Raw genomic sequence first — 15,117 nt, forward strand, 5'->3', positions numbered from 1 at the left:
TTTTCTGGGTGTCTAAGGAACAGTGAGTGGTTTCTGATCCAAATAACAAGCGCTGCATATGTAACTGTTTTATTTGTATTTTTAGTGGCAAATGAGGTAATTTTAAAATGAGGTAATTGAAATAATTGCCTTATTTAGTTACAATATTGCATAGTAAATGTAAAGTGGCACTTGTTAAATTTATGCCAATGTAGATAATTTCCAAAACTTATTTTTAAAAACAAATGTACATTATGGCCATGATAATCATTTATTATTTATATTAAATATACTTTAATGTATATTTGCAGTTGTCATCAGATTTGTCTTAGCAGAACACACTATTTATTGTCTTTATTTAATCAAAATGTTTTGAAGGATGTGTTCACATTAAAGAGATGGGAAATTATTTCAGATAAGAAAGAGTTTTCTCAAAATAGGCAATTAGAATTGGTTCAACTCCAGTTTTATATTACTATTTATCCTTATTGTTTCAGTTATTTCTTTAGATGATTTTACTCATGTAAACAAATAATGTAGTATTTTTTTAGCTGTTTAATCTCTGAATATGGCCTTTATAATGCACAGCAGAGACAAATAAAACTGTCTAAAAACTAAGGCCATATATTTGCCTTATTAGATACTCCTAATGCTAATACCCATCATGCTGGGTGATTGACACAAAATATCTTTATTTTTATTATTTTATTACCTGAAATTGAACTTATTGGAGTGACATTGGTTAATAAAATTATACCAGGTTTCAAGTGTTACAACTCAATAACATACCATCTGCACACTGCATCATGCACTCACTGCCCTAAGTATAACCTCTTTCCACCCCCACTTATCCCCCCTTTACTCTCTTCCAACCACCCCCCCTTCCCTCTGGCAGTCACCATACTGTTTGTTGTCTGTGTCTATGTGTTATTTATTTATTTATTTTGCTTAGTCCTTTCATCTTTTTCACCCAGCTATCTAACACACCTCTCCTTTGACACCTGTCAGTCTGTTCTATGTATCTCTGCTTCTGTTTCTATCTTTTTGTTAGGTTAGCACAAGATATCTTTGAAAACTAAGAGGCCATTGGTGGATGAATGGATAAAGAGAATATAGTATCCAAGGTCTTTGAAGAAAGTATTCAGCCATGTAATATGAAAAATAGAGACATTTATTGAAGAAGATACAAGAAACATTGTACGTAGGACAATGACACCTCAGTCCCCTTCAAAGTAGGCACTTTGGGACCTCACACAGTTCTCCCAATTGCCATCAGCTTCCCCATTGTATTTTCCTGAATCTCATTGATGGTCTGAAATCTCTTCCCTTTAAAAGGTGACTTTAGTTTTGGGAAAAGCCTGAAGTCACAGGATGCCAAATCTAGGTTGTAGGGGGGCTGAGTCACCTGAGTGATTTGATGTTTTGCCAAAACACTCTGCATGAGATGGGATGCATAAGTGGGCACATTGTTGTGATGAAGTTCCATTTCACCAGTTGCCCATAGCTGTGGCCTTTTGAATCATCCGAATAGTTTCTGTGGAGGAATGTTCAAGCTTAATGCAAAATTTGATGCAGATTCATTGCTGTACTTGTTCAGTCATTTTGAATGTGATAGCCACACAGTACACATGCTCACTCAACAGCATCTACTGCCCCCACTGACTAGTACAGTGAAGTCGTCATTGTTCACTCATGCGCATTCCAGTCCATTCTCCTTGGCTGCCAGGTTACATTGATGTATCACAAACCGTTCTCGTTTTATTAGTGGCTGGAATTTTTCTGGACAGACCTCATATACATACAATGGAATATTATTCAACCATTAAAAAAGAATGAAATATGCCATTGCAACAACCTGTATAGACCTCGAGGGTGTTGTGCTAAGTGAAATACATCAGACAGTGATAGACAGATATTCTGTGATCTCACTTATGTATGGCATCTAAAAAACAAACAAACTGAACAATTAAACCTGACACATAAAGAGGCAGGTGCGGAGGTTGGTTGGGTGAAATGGATGAAGGGTGTCATAACATTCAAGACTGAAAAGAATGAAGATATGTTTTTAAAAGTAGGGAGATATTTTGCTGCCATTGTATGTTTTAGTGCATGTGTTGAACCTTAAGTGAGAAAACAACCTTAAGGGCAGAGGATGTGTTTATCCACTATGTGGATAGTTCTGAAATCAAATAAGGTCCAATCAGGCAAAAAGAAGGGCATTAATAGAGGGAATTGTCTGTACTGGGGATGGAAGACCTAGGAATCCAAACAGGGAATGAGGGAATGAGGCCACCCAGAGATTCTAATTTCAGGAAGCCATCACCACCTCTAGGCCAGAGGGCCAGTGGGAAGAGATGATGTTACCAGAGTTCAGAAGTTGGGGCTATCTTGTGGGAGGTAGAACCCTGGTGGGGACTGTTCAGCCAGTGTTGGAATGTCAGAGGGAAGGGATGGGGACCTGGAACCTCAAAAAAGGTGCAGCTACTGCCAGAGACACTGGGGTAAATAGAGCCATTTGGCACTGGAGCATGGGAATTACAGTTCCTATGATAACATAGAATAGAACAAAAGAAGGGGTTAGGGAATGGATCTGAGGTCCAATGGGCAAATGATTGGCAGCCTACACCTTTACTCTTCAGCATTTATTACCTAGTGGTTAATTGCTACCTCTTGGCCTTTGCCACTCTGGAAGTCCATCATTCCAATCGAAATTGCGATGTTCATCTCAGTGGTGGCATATCTGGCATATCCCACCATAATCTCTATCATCCACTATTATCTATGGCACATAAAGGTTAGCCACCAGAGCTTTCTAAGGATGTTTGTGCTGCCCTTTCTCTATGTAGTTTACAGTGTTTTAATTAGGAAAAGAGGATGTAGTAGGGGAAAGGGGAAGTTTTGGTTTGCTCATAATAAAACTATTCTCATGTCCTTAAGTGTCCATATTATGTCAGGAAAGTACTGGCATTTCGATGTTATTAAATGATTGTTAAAATCAATTTACAGTCACCCATCCAAGCAAAGTATTAAAGCTAGTTAATTAAATCCAAATCAATCCAATATATGTTCTTCAGGTTCCTGCTAATACAAGATTAGCAGGATCTTGCAGTTGTTCTGTTATACAAGCTATTTTCTCCTGGACCTGACTTTGCATTTCTCCTGTGGCAAAGTAAGTTCTGAGTCTGTCTGTGGTGACAAAAAGTGGTGGAGGTGTGTCTTGCAAATCCTCCTGCAAGACAGTTGCCTCAGGTGTGGTCATTACTAAGTCTTGAAGCAAGGGAAGGCTAGTTACCTCAGACAGGGTGGAGAGGCTGCTTTGGTTGGCAAGGGATGTTCAGGGGGGCATTTGGGAGTTCATAATTTTTAGGTGTATATAATTCCAAAAGCCCTTACCCATCTCCTTCCTTCCTACCTAGTGTCCACTTTATACTTACTGTCTTAACACTAGAAACTTGGTGAGGCTCTTTATTCAATGTGTATTGTAATTCTACATTCTCTGTAATTAGACTTTCTGTCTAGTCTTTAGCCTTGTATGCAATGGGGCTATGAGAAATAGAGATTCTTTTAAAGTTGATGTAGCAGCTCTGGTTTTCTGACTACCTTGAGCTGAGATTCTAAAACCCTGAGATTATTATCTTACTTTTAGTAAGTTCTCTAATACAGCCTTTCCACCCCACAGGTCTTGCAGTAAACTACAGCTATAATGGTCAAATGCAGTTGCTACTTCATTTCCCCCAGGCTTGTCTTCAACTTTATTCTAAACAACTGTACATGATAATTAGAACAATTGTGATCCCACTATATGTTTGGATCCTCAGTATCCCATTTCCAGGTAGTGCTCTTCATTGTATTTAGGCTTATAAATCTTCACCACTCCAATATCAGAAACCCATCTTGAGACCACTTCTAATACCAAGAACAATATTACTTGGCATCCAGTCAAATAAATAGACACCACTTTAGGTCTTTCAAAAAAAGGGCATTAGTAAAGGGAATCTATTACACAGGTACGAGAAGAGCTGAAAGATAACAGGGGATATTACCAACTCAGAGGGTAGCAGCATTGGCAAGCTTCTTCTACTCCTAAGGTTGATAAAAGCCATATGATTTAGAGGAAGCTGGGGCCAGGGAAGGAGGGATTATTCAGAAGGATTTGCAGCCACAAGGAAGTCAGAGATGCTGCTCCAGGTAGACCTCGAGGGAGAAATACCCTGCTTGCTTTTCCTCTCATGCCCACACGTACACAAGTGCCTCTCATTGGCCAAACCTCCTGAGAAGCCGGTTGTCAAGCAGTCCTGAAGATGTAATTCCTATGGTGCAGAGCAGAGCTGGAGGAGGGTAAGGAAGGGATCTGAGGGCAAACAGGTAAGTGACTGGCACAAGTAGGAATGACCAAATGTTAAAGCTTTATTCCTATGAAGGAAGAGAGGAAGTGGGCAGGAGGGATGGAGTGATCCTAAAACAAACATTGGAGTTTTCTCAAATTTGTAATTGAGGTAGTCATTTATTTACTTATTTAAATTACATCTTATTGATTATGCTATTACAGTTGTCCTGACTTTCCTTCCTTTGCCCCCCTTCCACCCAGCATTCCCCATTCTCTCAGGCAATCCCCCAACCATTGTTCATATCCATGGGTCATACATATAAGTTCTTTGGCTACTCCATTTCCTGTGCTGTACTTTACATCCCCATGGCTATTCTGTAACTACCTATTTGTACTTCTTAATGCCCTCACCTCTTCACTCATTCATTCACACCCACCTCCTGTCTGGCAACCATCAAAATACTCTCCATATCCATGATTCTGTCTCTGTTCTTCTTGTTTGCTTATTTTGTTTTTTAGATTCAATTGTTGATAGATTTATATTTTTTGCCTTTTATTGTTCATAGTTTTGATTTTCCTTTAATAAGTCCCTTTAATATTTCATCTAGTAATAGTTTGGTGATGATGAAATCCTTTAGTTTTTTCTTGTTTAGGAAGCTCTTTATCTGCCCTTCCATTCTAAATGATAGCTTTGTTGGGTAGAGTAATCCTGGCTGTAGGTCCCTGCTTTTCAGGACTTTGACTATTTCTTGCCAATCCCTTCTAGTCTGCAAAGTTTCTTTTGAGAAATGAGCTGACAGTCTTATGGGAACTCCCCTGTAAGTAACTAACTGCTTTTCTCTTGCTGCTTTTAAGATTCTCTCTTTATCTTTAACCTTTGGCATTTTAATTATGATGTATCTTGGTGTGATCTTCTTTGGGCCCAACTTGTTTGGGACCCTCTGTGCTTCCAGAACTTGCATGTCTATTTCCTTCACCAAATTAGGGAAGTTTTCTTTCATTAAGTTTTCAAGTAGATTTCCAACTTCTTGCTCTTTCTCTTCTCCCTCTGGCACACCTATATTGTGAATGTTTGAGTGCCTGAAGTTGTCCCAGAGGCACTTATACTATCCTCATTATTTTGTATTCTTTTTTTCTTCCTGTTGTTCTGATTGGTTGTTTTTTGCTTCCCTGTGTTCTATATCATTGATTTCATTCTTGGCTTCATCCACTCTACTGTTGTTTCCCTATAAGTTGTTCTTTATTTCAATTAGTATATCCTTTGTTTCTGACTGGATCTTTTTTATGCTGTTAAGGTCCTCACTAACTTCCCTGAGCTTCCTTATAACCAGTGTTTTCAATTCTGCATCTGATTGATTGCTTATCTCCATTTTGCTTAGTTATTTTTCTGGAGTTTTGATCTGTCCTTCCATATGGGCCATGTTTCTATGTCTCCTCATTTTGGCAGCTTCCCTGTATTTGTTTCTATGTATCAGGTAGAGCTGTTTTGACTCTGTGTCTTGGTAGTGTGGCCTAATGTAGTAGGTGTCCTGTAGAGTCCAATGGCACAGCCTCCCCATCACCCAAGAAGAGTATTCAAGGTGCACCCTCTGTGTGGGCTGAGTACACCCTTCTCTTGTAGTTGAGCCTTGGTTGCTGTTGGCAGACAATGGGAGGGATTTACCCAGGCCAGTCAGTGGCAGGGATTGGCTGTGACCACTGAGCACCAATCTCCCCAATTCCGTGGAGGAACAGCTGTGCAGGGGTTGAGTGATGGTGCTTTGATGTAGTCTGTGGCTGTCCACTGGGTGTGCTGGCCCTGGAGTTTCCCAGATGGTGCAGGCCAAGGTCAGCCCCCACCTGTGTTTTGCCTGGGGCCGCCCTACTTGAGCTATAAAACAATCTGAGATGGCTGCTACTAGTGCTGGGCTTGGAGATTCCCAGGGGAAGCCAAGCTGTGAACCTAGCCAGGCGGCTGCTTGTGTTGGACCTGGGGTTCACTGAGGGCAACTGTTGCTTGTTTGATAGGATTTAGGAAGTTGTGAAGCAGGAGCCAAAACCAGCCATTGATATGGAAAAGCTGCTTGGGTAGGCCTGTAAGTTGGGTGGGGTGGAGTCTCTGGGAATTTCCTAGGTGAATCAAACAGTGTTAGCCAGACTGATGGAGTCTCAGACATGGCATCAGTTTGCGGGCTCTGTGGCAGGAGGGTTTAGAAAAGGGAAAATGGCCTCTGTTCATCATGGTGCCAGACAGTTCAGTTTCTCCCTGAATACCACTGGTGCCTTTCAAGTTGCTGTCCTGGCTCTAGAGCTCAGAGGGAGTGAGTCTGAGTAGTTAAGTGTGTCTGTGGGTTTTTTAAGAGGAACTGCTTGGGGCTCCAGAAGTTTCTTCCACCAACTCAGTACCTGCTGGTTTTTGCAGTCAGAAGTTATATGGACTTACATTCCTGGCTCTGGAACTCTAGGCTGGGGAGCCTGGTGTGGGGCTTGGACTCCTTGCTCCTGAGATATCCCTCCCAAATTTTTATCTACCACATGTGGGTGAGGGACCAGTCCATTCTGCACCTGCACCTCTCCTACCAGTTGGGGTGGATGTGGTTTCTTTAATTCCGTAGTTGTCAGATTCCATTCAACTCAATTTCTGTTGGTTGTGAGTGATGGTTGTTCTATATTTTAGTTGTAATTTTGACTTGGTTGTGGGAAGAGGTGAGCCATGTCTGCCTATGCCGCCATCTTGACCAGATATCTCTACTCCTCTCCTTGTAATTAAGGTTGTTCTGTGATTTTTTGTGAAACTATTAAAAGATATTTGTAAATTCTTATTTTGTAAATATAGTGTTTTGAAGGCATTTGATTTTCTAGGAATTTAAATTTGAAATTATTTTATTCTTTATATATAGAAAGGAGTGTTAACTGCTGCTATACTACATTTTAATAGCCATTTGAGTAATTTCTGATGTTGTCCTACAGAAATTATTGTGTCTTTTATTTGATGTAGCTCAATGATTTCCTAAATGATAGTTTTCTAGCATTCTCTCTTATCTACCTTTTTTTCTCTCACACCAGAAATAAATGATTTTGCTTTTCTTTGAAGTATTGTAACATTTTTTTGCCTCTTTTATAAAGCTTATGCCATATGCCTTTCCTTCTATAGCATTGAATTCCTTCATATTAGGGACCCTATAATATTTGATTTTATATCTTTCACCATACTTAGCACTGAGCAAATGTTTAATATTATTTAGTGAATTATTGATTCAATCCTAGAATTTTCGAGTGGGAAATGACTTTATAAATCATCTAGCTCTAATTTTTAGACCTATCTTCTATCCTATTATTTCATGGGAGGACATTAGGTAAATTAAATGTAGTCATTAGATATCTAGTTATCTAGATATTAGGTAGATTAGATTTTAGTTCATTAAAATCCCTGAGAAGTTGGCATTTTTATTTCTTTATAGTTTGTCAGTAATGTCATAATCAAGTGAAATAACATAGACAATATTTACCAAACTGTATATTGATGCAATTTGTTTCTTGATTTCATATAGACAATAGGAGGGAGGAGAGAATGAATTTTTTTTTTATTTTTAAAAGATTTTATTTATTTATTTTTTAGAGAGAGGGGAAGGGAGAGACCAAGAGAGGGAAAGAAATATGAATGTGTGGGAGAAACATCGATCTTATAAGCCCCCAAAGAGGGACCTGGCCCTGTGCCCTGACTGGGAACTGAACCAGCGACTTTTCAGTTTGCAGGTGGGCACTCAACCCATTGAGCCACACCAGGCAGGGCGAGAATGAATTTTTTAAATGCTTACTGTAGGACATCCATTTTTTCCATTTCTTAGGTATGACTATCATCTAATTAAAGCTTGTGATTTTCCTTTATTTTTACAAGAAGTTCATATAAGAATAAATTTTTTTTTCCTCTGTTGTATTCCCTAAAATAAGAAAATTACTATTGTCATTTGGTGAGTAAGGCTAGTGCTTCTCCTACAGTCTTTCAGAAATTGTAAGTTTATAAATTCTTGTCTTAACAAATATTATAGAAACAAGTTTTTCTAAGAAATATAAATGTTTGGGTGAATGATCTCATAATCTTGGAGACATATTTTAATATTGGTTCATGATACCAGAAATCTGTTTTTAGCTGGCAAGCTATGAGAGCCAGATTGCCAAGCTACGATCTGAGGTTGAAAAAGGAGAAGCATTGCGACAAAGTTTGGAATACGACCTGGCTGTTGCTAGAAAGGAAGCAGGCCTTGGAAGACGGACTGCTGAAGAAAGGTTGGCTGAGGCACATAGGATCCAAGAAAAACTCTGTGGTAAGACTACTTCCATTTCTCCCCATGTTACGAGTTGTGACCCATTGCATATCACTGCTTAGTGCAGTATATGCATTCCATAGAGGGTCAGAAGTAAGGTTTGATTAATTGACTGGCCTTTGATGGACAGACTTTGCTAGGTGTTTATAAAATCTTCTGGCAATTATGTGAATATTCATCTGCTTTACGTTAATTTTTTATGTTGCGTATGTATAGAAGAAGGGGTTCAAAATTCTGTTAATCACTTTTGAGGGCATCTTTTCCATGAATAATTAGCAGAGTCACACAGATTAAAAAAAAACCAAAACCATGTATTTTAGGCCTTCTATCATATTTAGTCTTGAATCAGAATCTCCAGCTTGAGAGAATCTGGATGTGCAAGAAGCACTGTAGGTGATTTTGTTGATTAGCTGGGTTCTGGAACCACTGGGTTAGAGTGTGGTGCCTGGAAAAGAAAAAGGCAGTTTATTTAACTCTCAAAGTTATCTCTTAATATAGCAAATGACCATCTTTTAAAATCTTTTTACATAAGTATATATTAAAGAAATGTGCCTACATATGTGTAAACTAATCACAAGAACCCAGATCATGGAATATAAAATTACCAGAAGTGCTTCCACATGGATAACTACTGTCCTAATTTTTAATAACGAGGATTAATTTAGCTCTTTTTTGGTGGTTTATGTGAATAGACTCACATATTATGTACTCTTTTGTACCTGGCTTCTTTCCTGATCTTCATAGTGATGTTTAGTATTATATTGTGTGAATACACCACACTATTGATGAGCATTTGGGTTGTGTCTGGGTTTTGGTCACTAAGAATAAGGTTGCTACAAATATTTTCATGCAGAACAGGTTTTAATTAAGAGAACACTGAACATGAATTCAGAAAATTTAGGTTTGAGTCTGGTTCTACCACTTATTTACTGATATTTGAACCTAAGTTGTTTTAAGGATGAAATAAGAAAATGAACGTGCTTTGTTAACTGCTTGAGGCTAAACAAATGTTAAGTTATAAATATAGCAAAAGTTATGTACCCTAGTCTTGTCCAGATGTCTTTGGTTATTGCCACTGGTCAGAAGTATTTTTGATTTCTTCTGGCATTTAATAACTATACCACTTAGGAATAAAAGGACTGCAAGGCACCAAGTAATTAAATTAAAGTTAATGGCTTTAATTTAATTTTGAGGATATTGAAATCCAGGGAAGAGGGGAGGTTACTTGCCCAAAGTCAAATAATTTCAACAGACACATTACAGAGAAATGGAGGAATGGCCATTAATCACATGAAAAATGTTTAACCTTACTTGTCATTAGGGAAATGCAAATTAAAAACCACTGTGACTGTAACTACATACCCGTCAGATGGCTCTAATTGAGAAAACTGGCAATACCAAATGCTAATGGGTATGCAGAGCAACTGCAGCCCTTATAGTTAGTGGGAAAGTAAAATGGTACAACTACTTTGGAAAAAAACTGGCAGTTTCTTTCTTTTTTTTTTTTTTTAAACCTCACCAGAGGGTATGTTTATTGATTTGAGAGAGAGAGAGATAGAGAGATGGGGGGAGGGGGGAGAGGAAGAGAAAGGGAGGGAGGGAGAGAGTAAGGGGAGAGAGTAAGGGAGGGGGGAGAGAGTAAGGGAGGAAGGGAGAGAGGGAAAGAAGAAGGAAGGAAGGAAGGAAGGAAGGAAGATGTGAGAAATACTGATCAGTTGCCTCCCGTATGCACCCTGACCAGGGATCGAACCTGCAGTCGTTTGGTATATGGAATGATGCTCCAACTAATGGGGCCATCTGACCAGGGCTTGGCAGTTTCTTTAAAATAATCATATCTCTATCCTGTGATCAGCAGTTTTACTCTTTGGTATTACTCCCTGAGAAACATTAGTCTACCAAAGATTTGTACACCAGTTTTTATAGCAGCTTCTTTATGCCAACCACAAATTGGAAAAAGCAAACTCTAAATGCCCATTGACAAGAGAATGAAGAAATAATTTACATTGTATTCATACAATGAAATACTACTTAGCAACAGAAATGAACCAATTACTGACACATGTAATACCATGAATGAATTTCAAAACCATTATGCTGAGTGAAGTTTACACACAAGAGGACATATTGTATGACTCCATTTATATGGAGTTCTTTGACAGAGAAAAATAATTGTTGGTGAAAAAGAAATCAGAATAATGGTTGCCTCTGTGATAGGTTGGTGGTAGGGACTGACTGGGGAAAGGTTTGAGGAAACTTTTCCGGTTAAAGGAAATGTCCTATATTTTGATTGGGGTCTGGGTTATGTGAGTGTAGTGTAGGCAGTTATCAAATCTCTTTGGTATACTTAAGAGTTGTGCATTTCATTATATGTGAATGTTACCTCAAAAATATTAAACTATATTGAATTCTAGCTAACAATATGAATGCTGAATTATCTGGGAGTGAAATATATTTGCACTTGCTTTGAAATTCATGAAAAGTATGGTCTGATGGATGGATAAATGCATGAATGCATAGATGAATGTGTGATAAAACAACTGTAGCAAAATGTTGACAGTCATAGAGTCTAGGTGATTTTATTGGGTATTCACTGTATAATATTTTCAACTTTATGCATTTTTGAAAACTTTCATGATAAAACGTTGAGGGTAGAATAAAAAACAACCTAATGGAGTTAGGGGATATTAAAAAAGATAATCCCAGCCCTAGCCAGTGTGGCTCTGTTGGGCATTGTCCCACAAACCGAAAGGTCCTGGGTTCAGTTCCTGGTCAGGGCACATGTTTGGTTTGCAGGTTCTGTCTCTGGTAGGGATACGCACAGAAAACAACCAATCGGTTTCTCTCTCACATTGATGTTTTTCTCCTTCTCTTTTTCCCTCCCTTCCCCCCCTCTCCCTTTGTCTCTAAAAGCAATGAAAAATATCCTTGGGTGAGGATATGAAAAAAAAGATAATCCCATGATGATAGAGAGAATAAGAGATGTGACAAGAAGGAAAATTTTGGAAACTGGAAAGCAAATGGATGAGGGATAACTAATTTAGCAGACCTGGGATATTAGAATCCTAAACCAGGAATGTGGAAAGCTGGCAGACAACTTGTCAGAGTCAAAAGACTTAGGAACTGGAAGTACTAGATACCTTTGGAATTTGGAATTGGAAGTAGCTGTCTGTTTTTAGGTCCCCTTCCATGAGCATGCTACTCTGGATTGTTCCCACTTAGGAGTAATCTCTGAGTTGATAAAATAGAGGGTCTCCAGACTGGGAAAAACAGGAAGATATCATACTTAAGCTGAATATTGAGGAACTATTTCTTCCAGCTTCTTTTTTTTAAAAAAAAGATTTTGTTTATTTATTTTTAGAGAGAAGGGAAGGGAGGTAGAAAAATGGCAATTGGTTGCCTCTAACACGCCCCCTACTGGGGACCCGACCTGAAACCCAGGCATGTCCCCTGACCAGGAATTGAACTGGTGACCTTTCAAGACACAGGCTGGTGCTCAGTCCACTGAGTCACACCAGCCAGGGCCAGCTTCCTTTTTCTATTGGCTTCGCCAAAAGCTGTCACCAGATTTCTGCATTCCATGTAGGAGCTTGGAAGACTTTTCTGTGGGTCACCTGACGAAGCCGAGAAGAAAAACCTAGTGATACTGATAAATGGCCCAGACACATCCTCCTCCAATGGAGATCACAGGTGTCGAGCTCCACACTCAAGCTCAGCATCTAGGAGGGATACAAGGTGTATCGCTCTGTAGTTACTCTTAATTAAGAGTCAACAACCAAGAATTACCAGATACTTAAGGAAAGCTTCTAAAACGGAGAGAAAAAAATGAACTTGGAAGAATCAGAAATTCTTCAGAAGATTTAACAAACAAGTAGCATTAATATCCTCACAGCTGAAAAAGAATATATGCCATCTGTGAGGCGAGAACCAGATCCCATTAAAAAAGAAAGATTTTAGAAATTAAAAATTGAAATCAGAAATGAAAAATGTCAATAGAAGCATTGGAAGATGAAGATGAAAAAAATCTCCTAGAAAATAGTGTTAAAAGACAAAGGTAGAAAAATAGAATTGGAAAGGAAAGAAAAGAAACTTTGAGGAGCAATCTGAATAATATGAGAGAAGACCGAGTAGGATAAGTCATCAATGAAATTATTTAAGAAAACATGTCAGAACTAAAGGTTATGTATGAGTTGCCAGATTGAAGGGCCCATTAAATATTCGCCATAATGGAAAGAAATAGACCCACTTGAAGGCATAGCATTATGAAATTTTAGAAAAAGAGACAAAGAGAAGATTACAAAACTTTTGAAAAGAAAAGAAAAGAAAAGCCACATGCAGAGGACAGAAATCAAAACGGCCTCCAACTTCCTACACGCAATACAGGCTGCCAGACCTCGGAATAATGGCTTGTAGTGCAAGTACCCAGATGGGAGGGAGATGTTTTTGTACCATTTATACCTTTGAATTTTGAACCTTTGGAATATGTGATCCATTCAAAACACAAAATAATTTAAAAGCAATACTACTGATTGTGGCATACAAGTGTGTTCATATTTCCGCATTTGGTCTTCATAAAAACTTAACTAGGAGGCAGTTTATTCTGAGAGTCAAAGAGGTGTAGTCAGGTGGTAGGTGGTGGAGCCAGACCTGGAAGCCTTTCATTACTTCTTTTCTAGATGCTGAAACAGAGCCAGCAACCCTGGTGGAGAGGTGTTCGTTATTGTTGAGGGACTGTTAGGATGAGCCGGGTTCGAGCCTAATTTGGGGATAGTAAATATCACCGTTTTAAAGGGTTGTAGCAGTGGTTCCCAGCCTCCATTTTGTGACAGTCTCATGTGTAAGATGTGTTACAACTGATTTGTTGCCAAATATCAAAATTTGTAACCTATAAATCTTTTAAAAAGAGTAGTCATTGGCTGGTGTAGCTCAGTGGGTTGGAGCGTCGTCCTGTGAACTGAAAGGTTGAAGGTTCAATTCCCAGTCAGGGTACATGCCTAGGTTGTCGGTTCCGTCCCTGGGCAGCAGAGGCAACAGATGGATGTATATCTTCTCTGTCTTCCTCCCTTCCCCTCTCTAAAGTCAATAAGCATGTCCTCAGGTGAGGATAAAAATAGAATAGAATAAAATAGAATAGAATAAAATAAGATAGTAGCCCTATATGTCACAGTATTTTTAAAAACAAACATTTGATTCATCTTCTTGAATAGGAGAAAGAGAGTGGCAGCTGGTGCTAGAGGTGCATCTAAACCTGGGCATGTCTCTGGGAATTTGTCATATCACTTTATGGCAAAATCACCTTTGTCTGGAGGAAAAGAAGAGATGAAAAAGTGGTAGAGTCCTGGTTCTGGGACAGTGAGCTTTTCAAGAGTTTACTGGTCTGAAGTGGTCACAGGTTTTGTCCTAAGACCATGCTGTAAATGAAATTGGCTCTAAGCCCTGTGTTTTTGAACTCTAGGGATTTAATTTATGCTTGTAAATTTACCTGTTATTCTTTTATATTTTTAATAGCTCAGAATACAGAACTTCAAAGAAGGGCAAATGAGATTGAGAAAGCATTTCAGACTTCCCAGCAGAAATGGAAAGAAGAATGCAGAAGATTTGAATGTGATTTGGAGGAAAGAGACAATATAATACAAAATTGCAATCAAGAATATGATTTACTTATGAAAGAAAAAAGCAACCTAGAGAAAACTCTACAGGTAAAAGATTCTTATAAAGGAATTTTAATATATATAATATTCATTGATATGTGTCATACATTATTTGAAGTTGTCCTTGGAAAGGAAAATAACTATCAGAAAGCAAGAAAATCTGATTTCCTTTTTCCCTCTTTCCCTCCCTCCCTCCTTACCTCCCTCTCTCTCTTTCTTCTTTCCTCTTTAAGCTAGTTTTTCCAGGTCTGTCTTGTAATATGCTTTAAAATACATTAACATATATACTGTTTCTTTTGTGAGAAACAGTTTGAAATCTCTGATCAAATGTAAAAAATAAGTATATATGATAGGGGCATTTTGCAAGAATATAAAAACCTATAGCCCGTTTTGTCTGGCAGCATGAAAATTTGGAATTTTAGAAATGTGGGCCCTACATTTGATCTGAATATACAATAAATATAGAAAAATATGTATCTGATGTATGCTTATTATCTGTATAGTATGATATATAAATAATTTGGTGACTTTTTATAAAATTATTATGAGATATTTATTTTCTGCTCCCACCCTTTTTATTCTCCAAAGTAAAAAAATGGTTTAAGGCTGAGGTTGCCAGCCACTTGGGAGATAGATTTTGAAATTGTCTATATTTGCCATATTTTTGAAATACCAGTTTAACTTTAAAAAAACCCCCAACAAAACATGATAAAAATACTTTACATTTATCACTGGTGTAAATTGCTTTTCAGAATTCTGGAAATAAACCTTCACTAAAAATAATTTTACAAAAGCATTTACTAAATATAAAGTTTTGACACAAGCATTCCCAGACATTGTCAGCAGATCTTTTGATTTC

General features: G+C 38.2%; 1 protein-coding gene across 5 annotated transcripts in view; it reads left to right on the forward strand.

Moving 5' to 3' along the window:
* The window catches only part of CCDC171 (coiled-coil domain containing 171), a 293,962-nt gene that overhangs the window by 14,384 nt on the left and 264,461 nt on the right, over positions 1-15,117 (forward strand). For all 5 annotated transcript variants that reach the window (XM_071221606.1, XM_053924635.1, XM_071221605.1 and 2 more), the window contains exons 4-5: positions 8,436-8,610; positions 14,116-14,306. In XM_071221606.1, coding sequence (XP_071077707.1) covers positions 8,436-8,610; positions 14,116-14,306 — 366 coding nt within the window. The remainder of the gene's footprint in view (positions 1-8,435; positions 8,611-14,115; positions 14,307-15,117) is intronic.

This window comes from Desmodus rotundus, chromosome 1 (assembly GCF_022682495.2).
Source record: "Desmodus rotundus isolate HL8 chromosome 1, HLdesRot8A.1, whole genome shotgun sequence".
NCBI classification, from domain to species: Eukaryota; Metazoa; Chordata; class Mammalia; order Chiroptera; family Phyllostomidae; genus Desmodus; species Desmodus rotundus.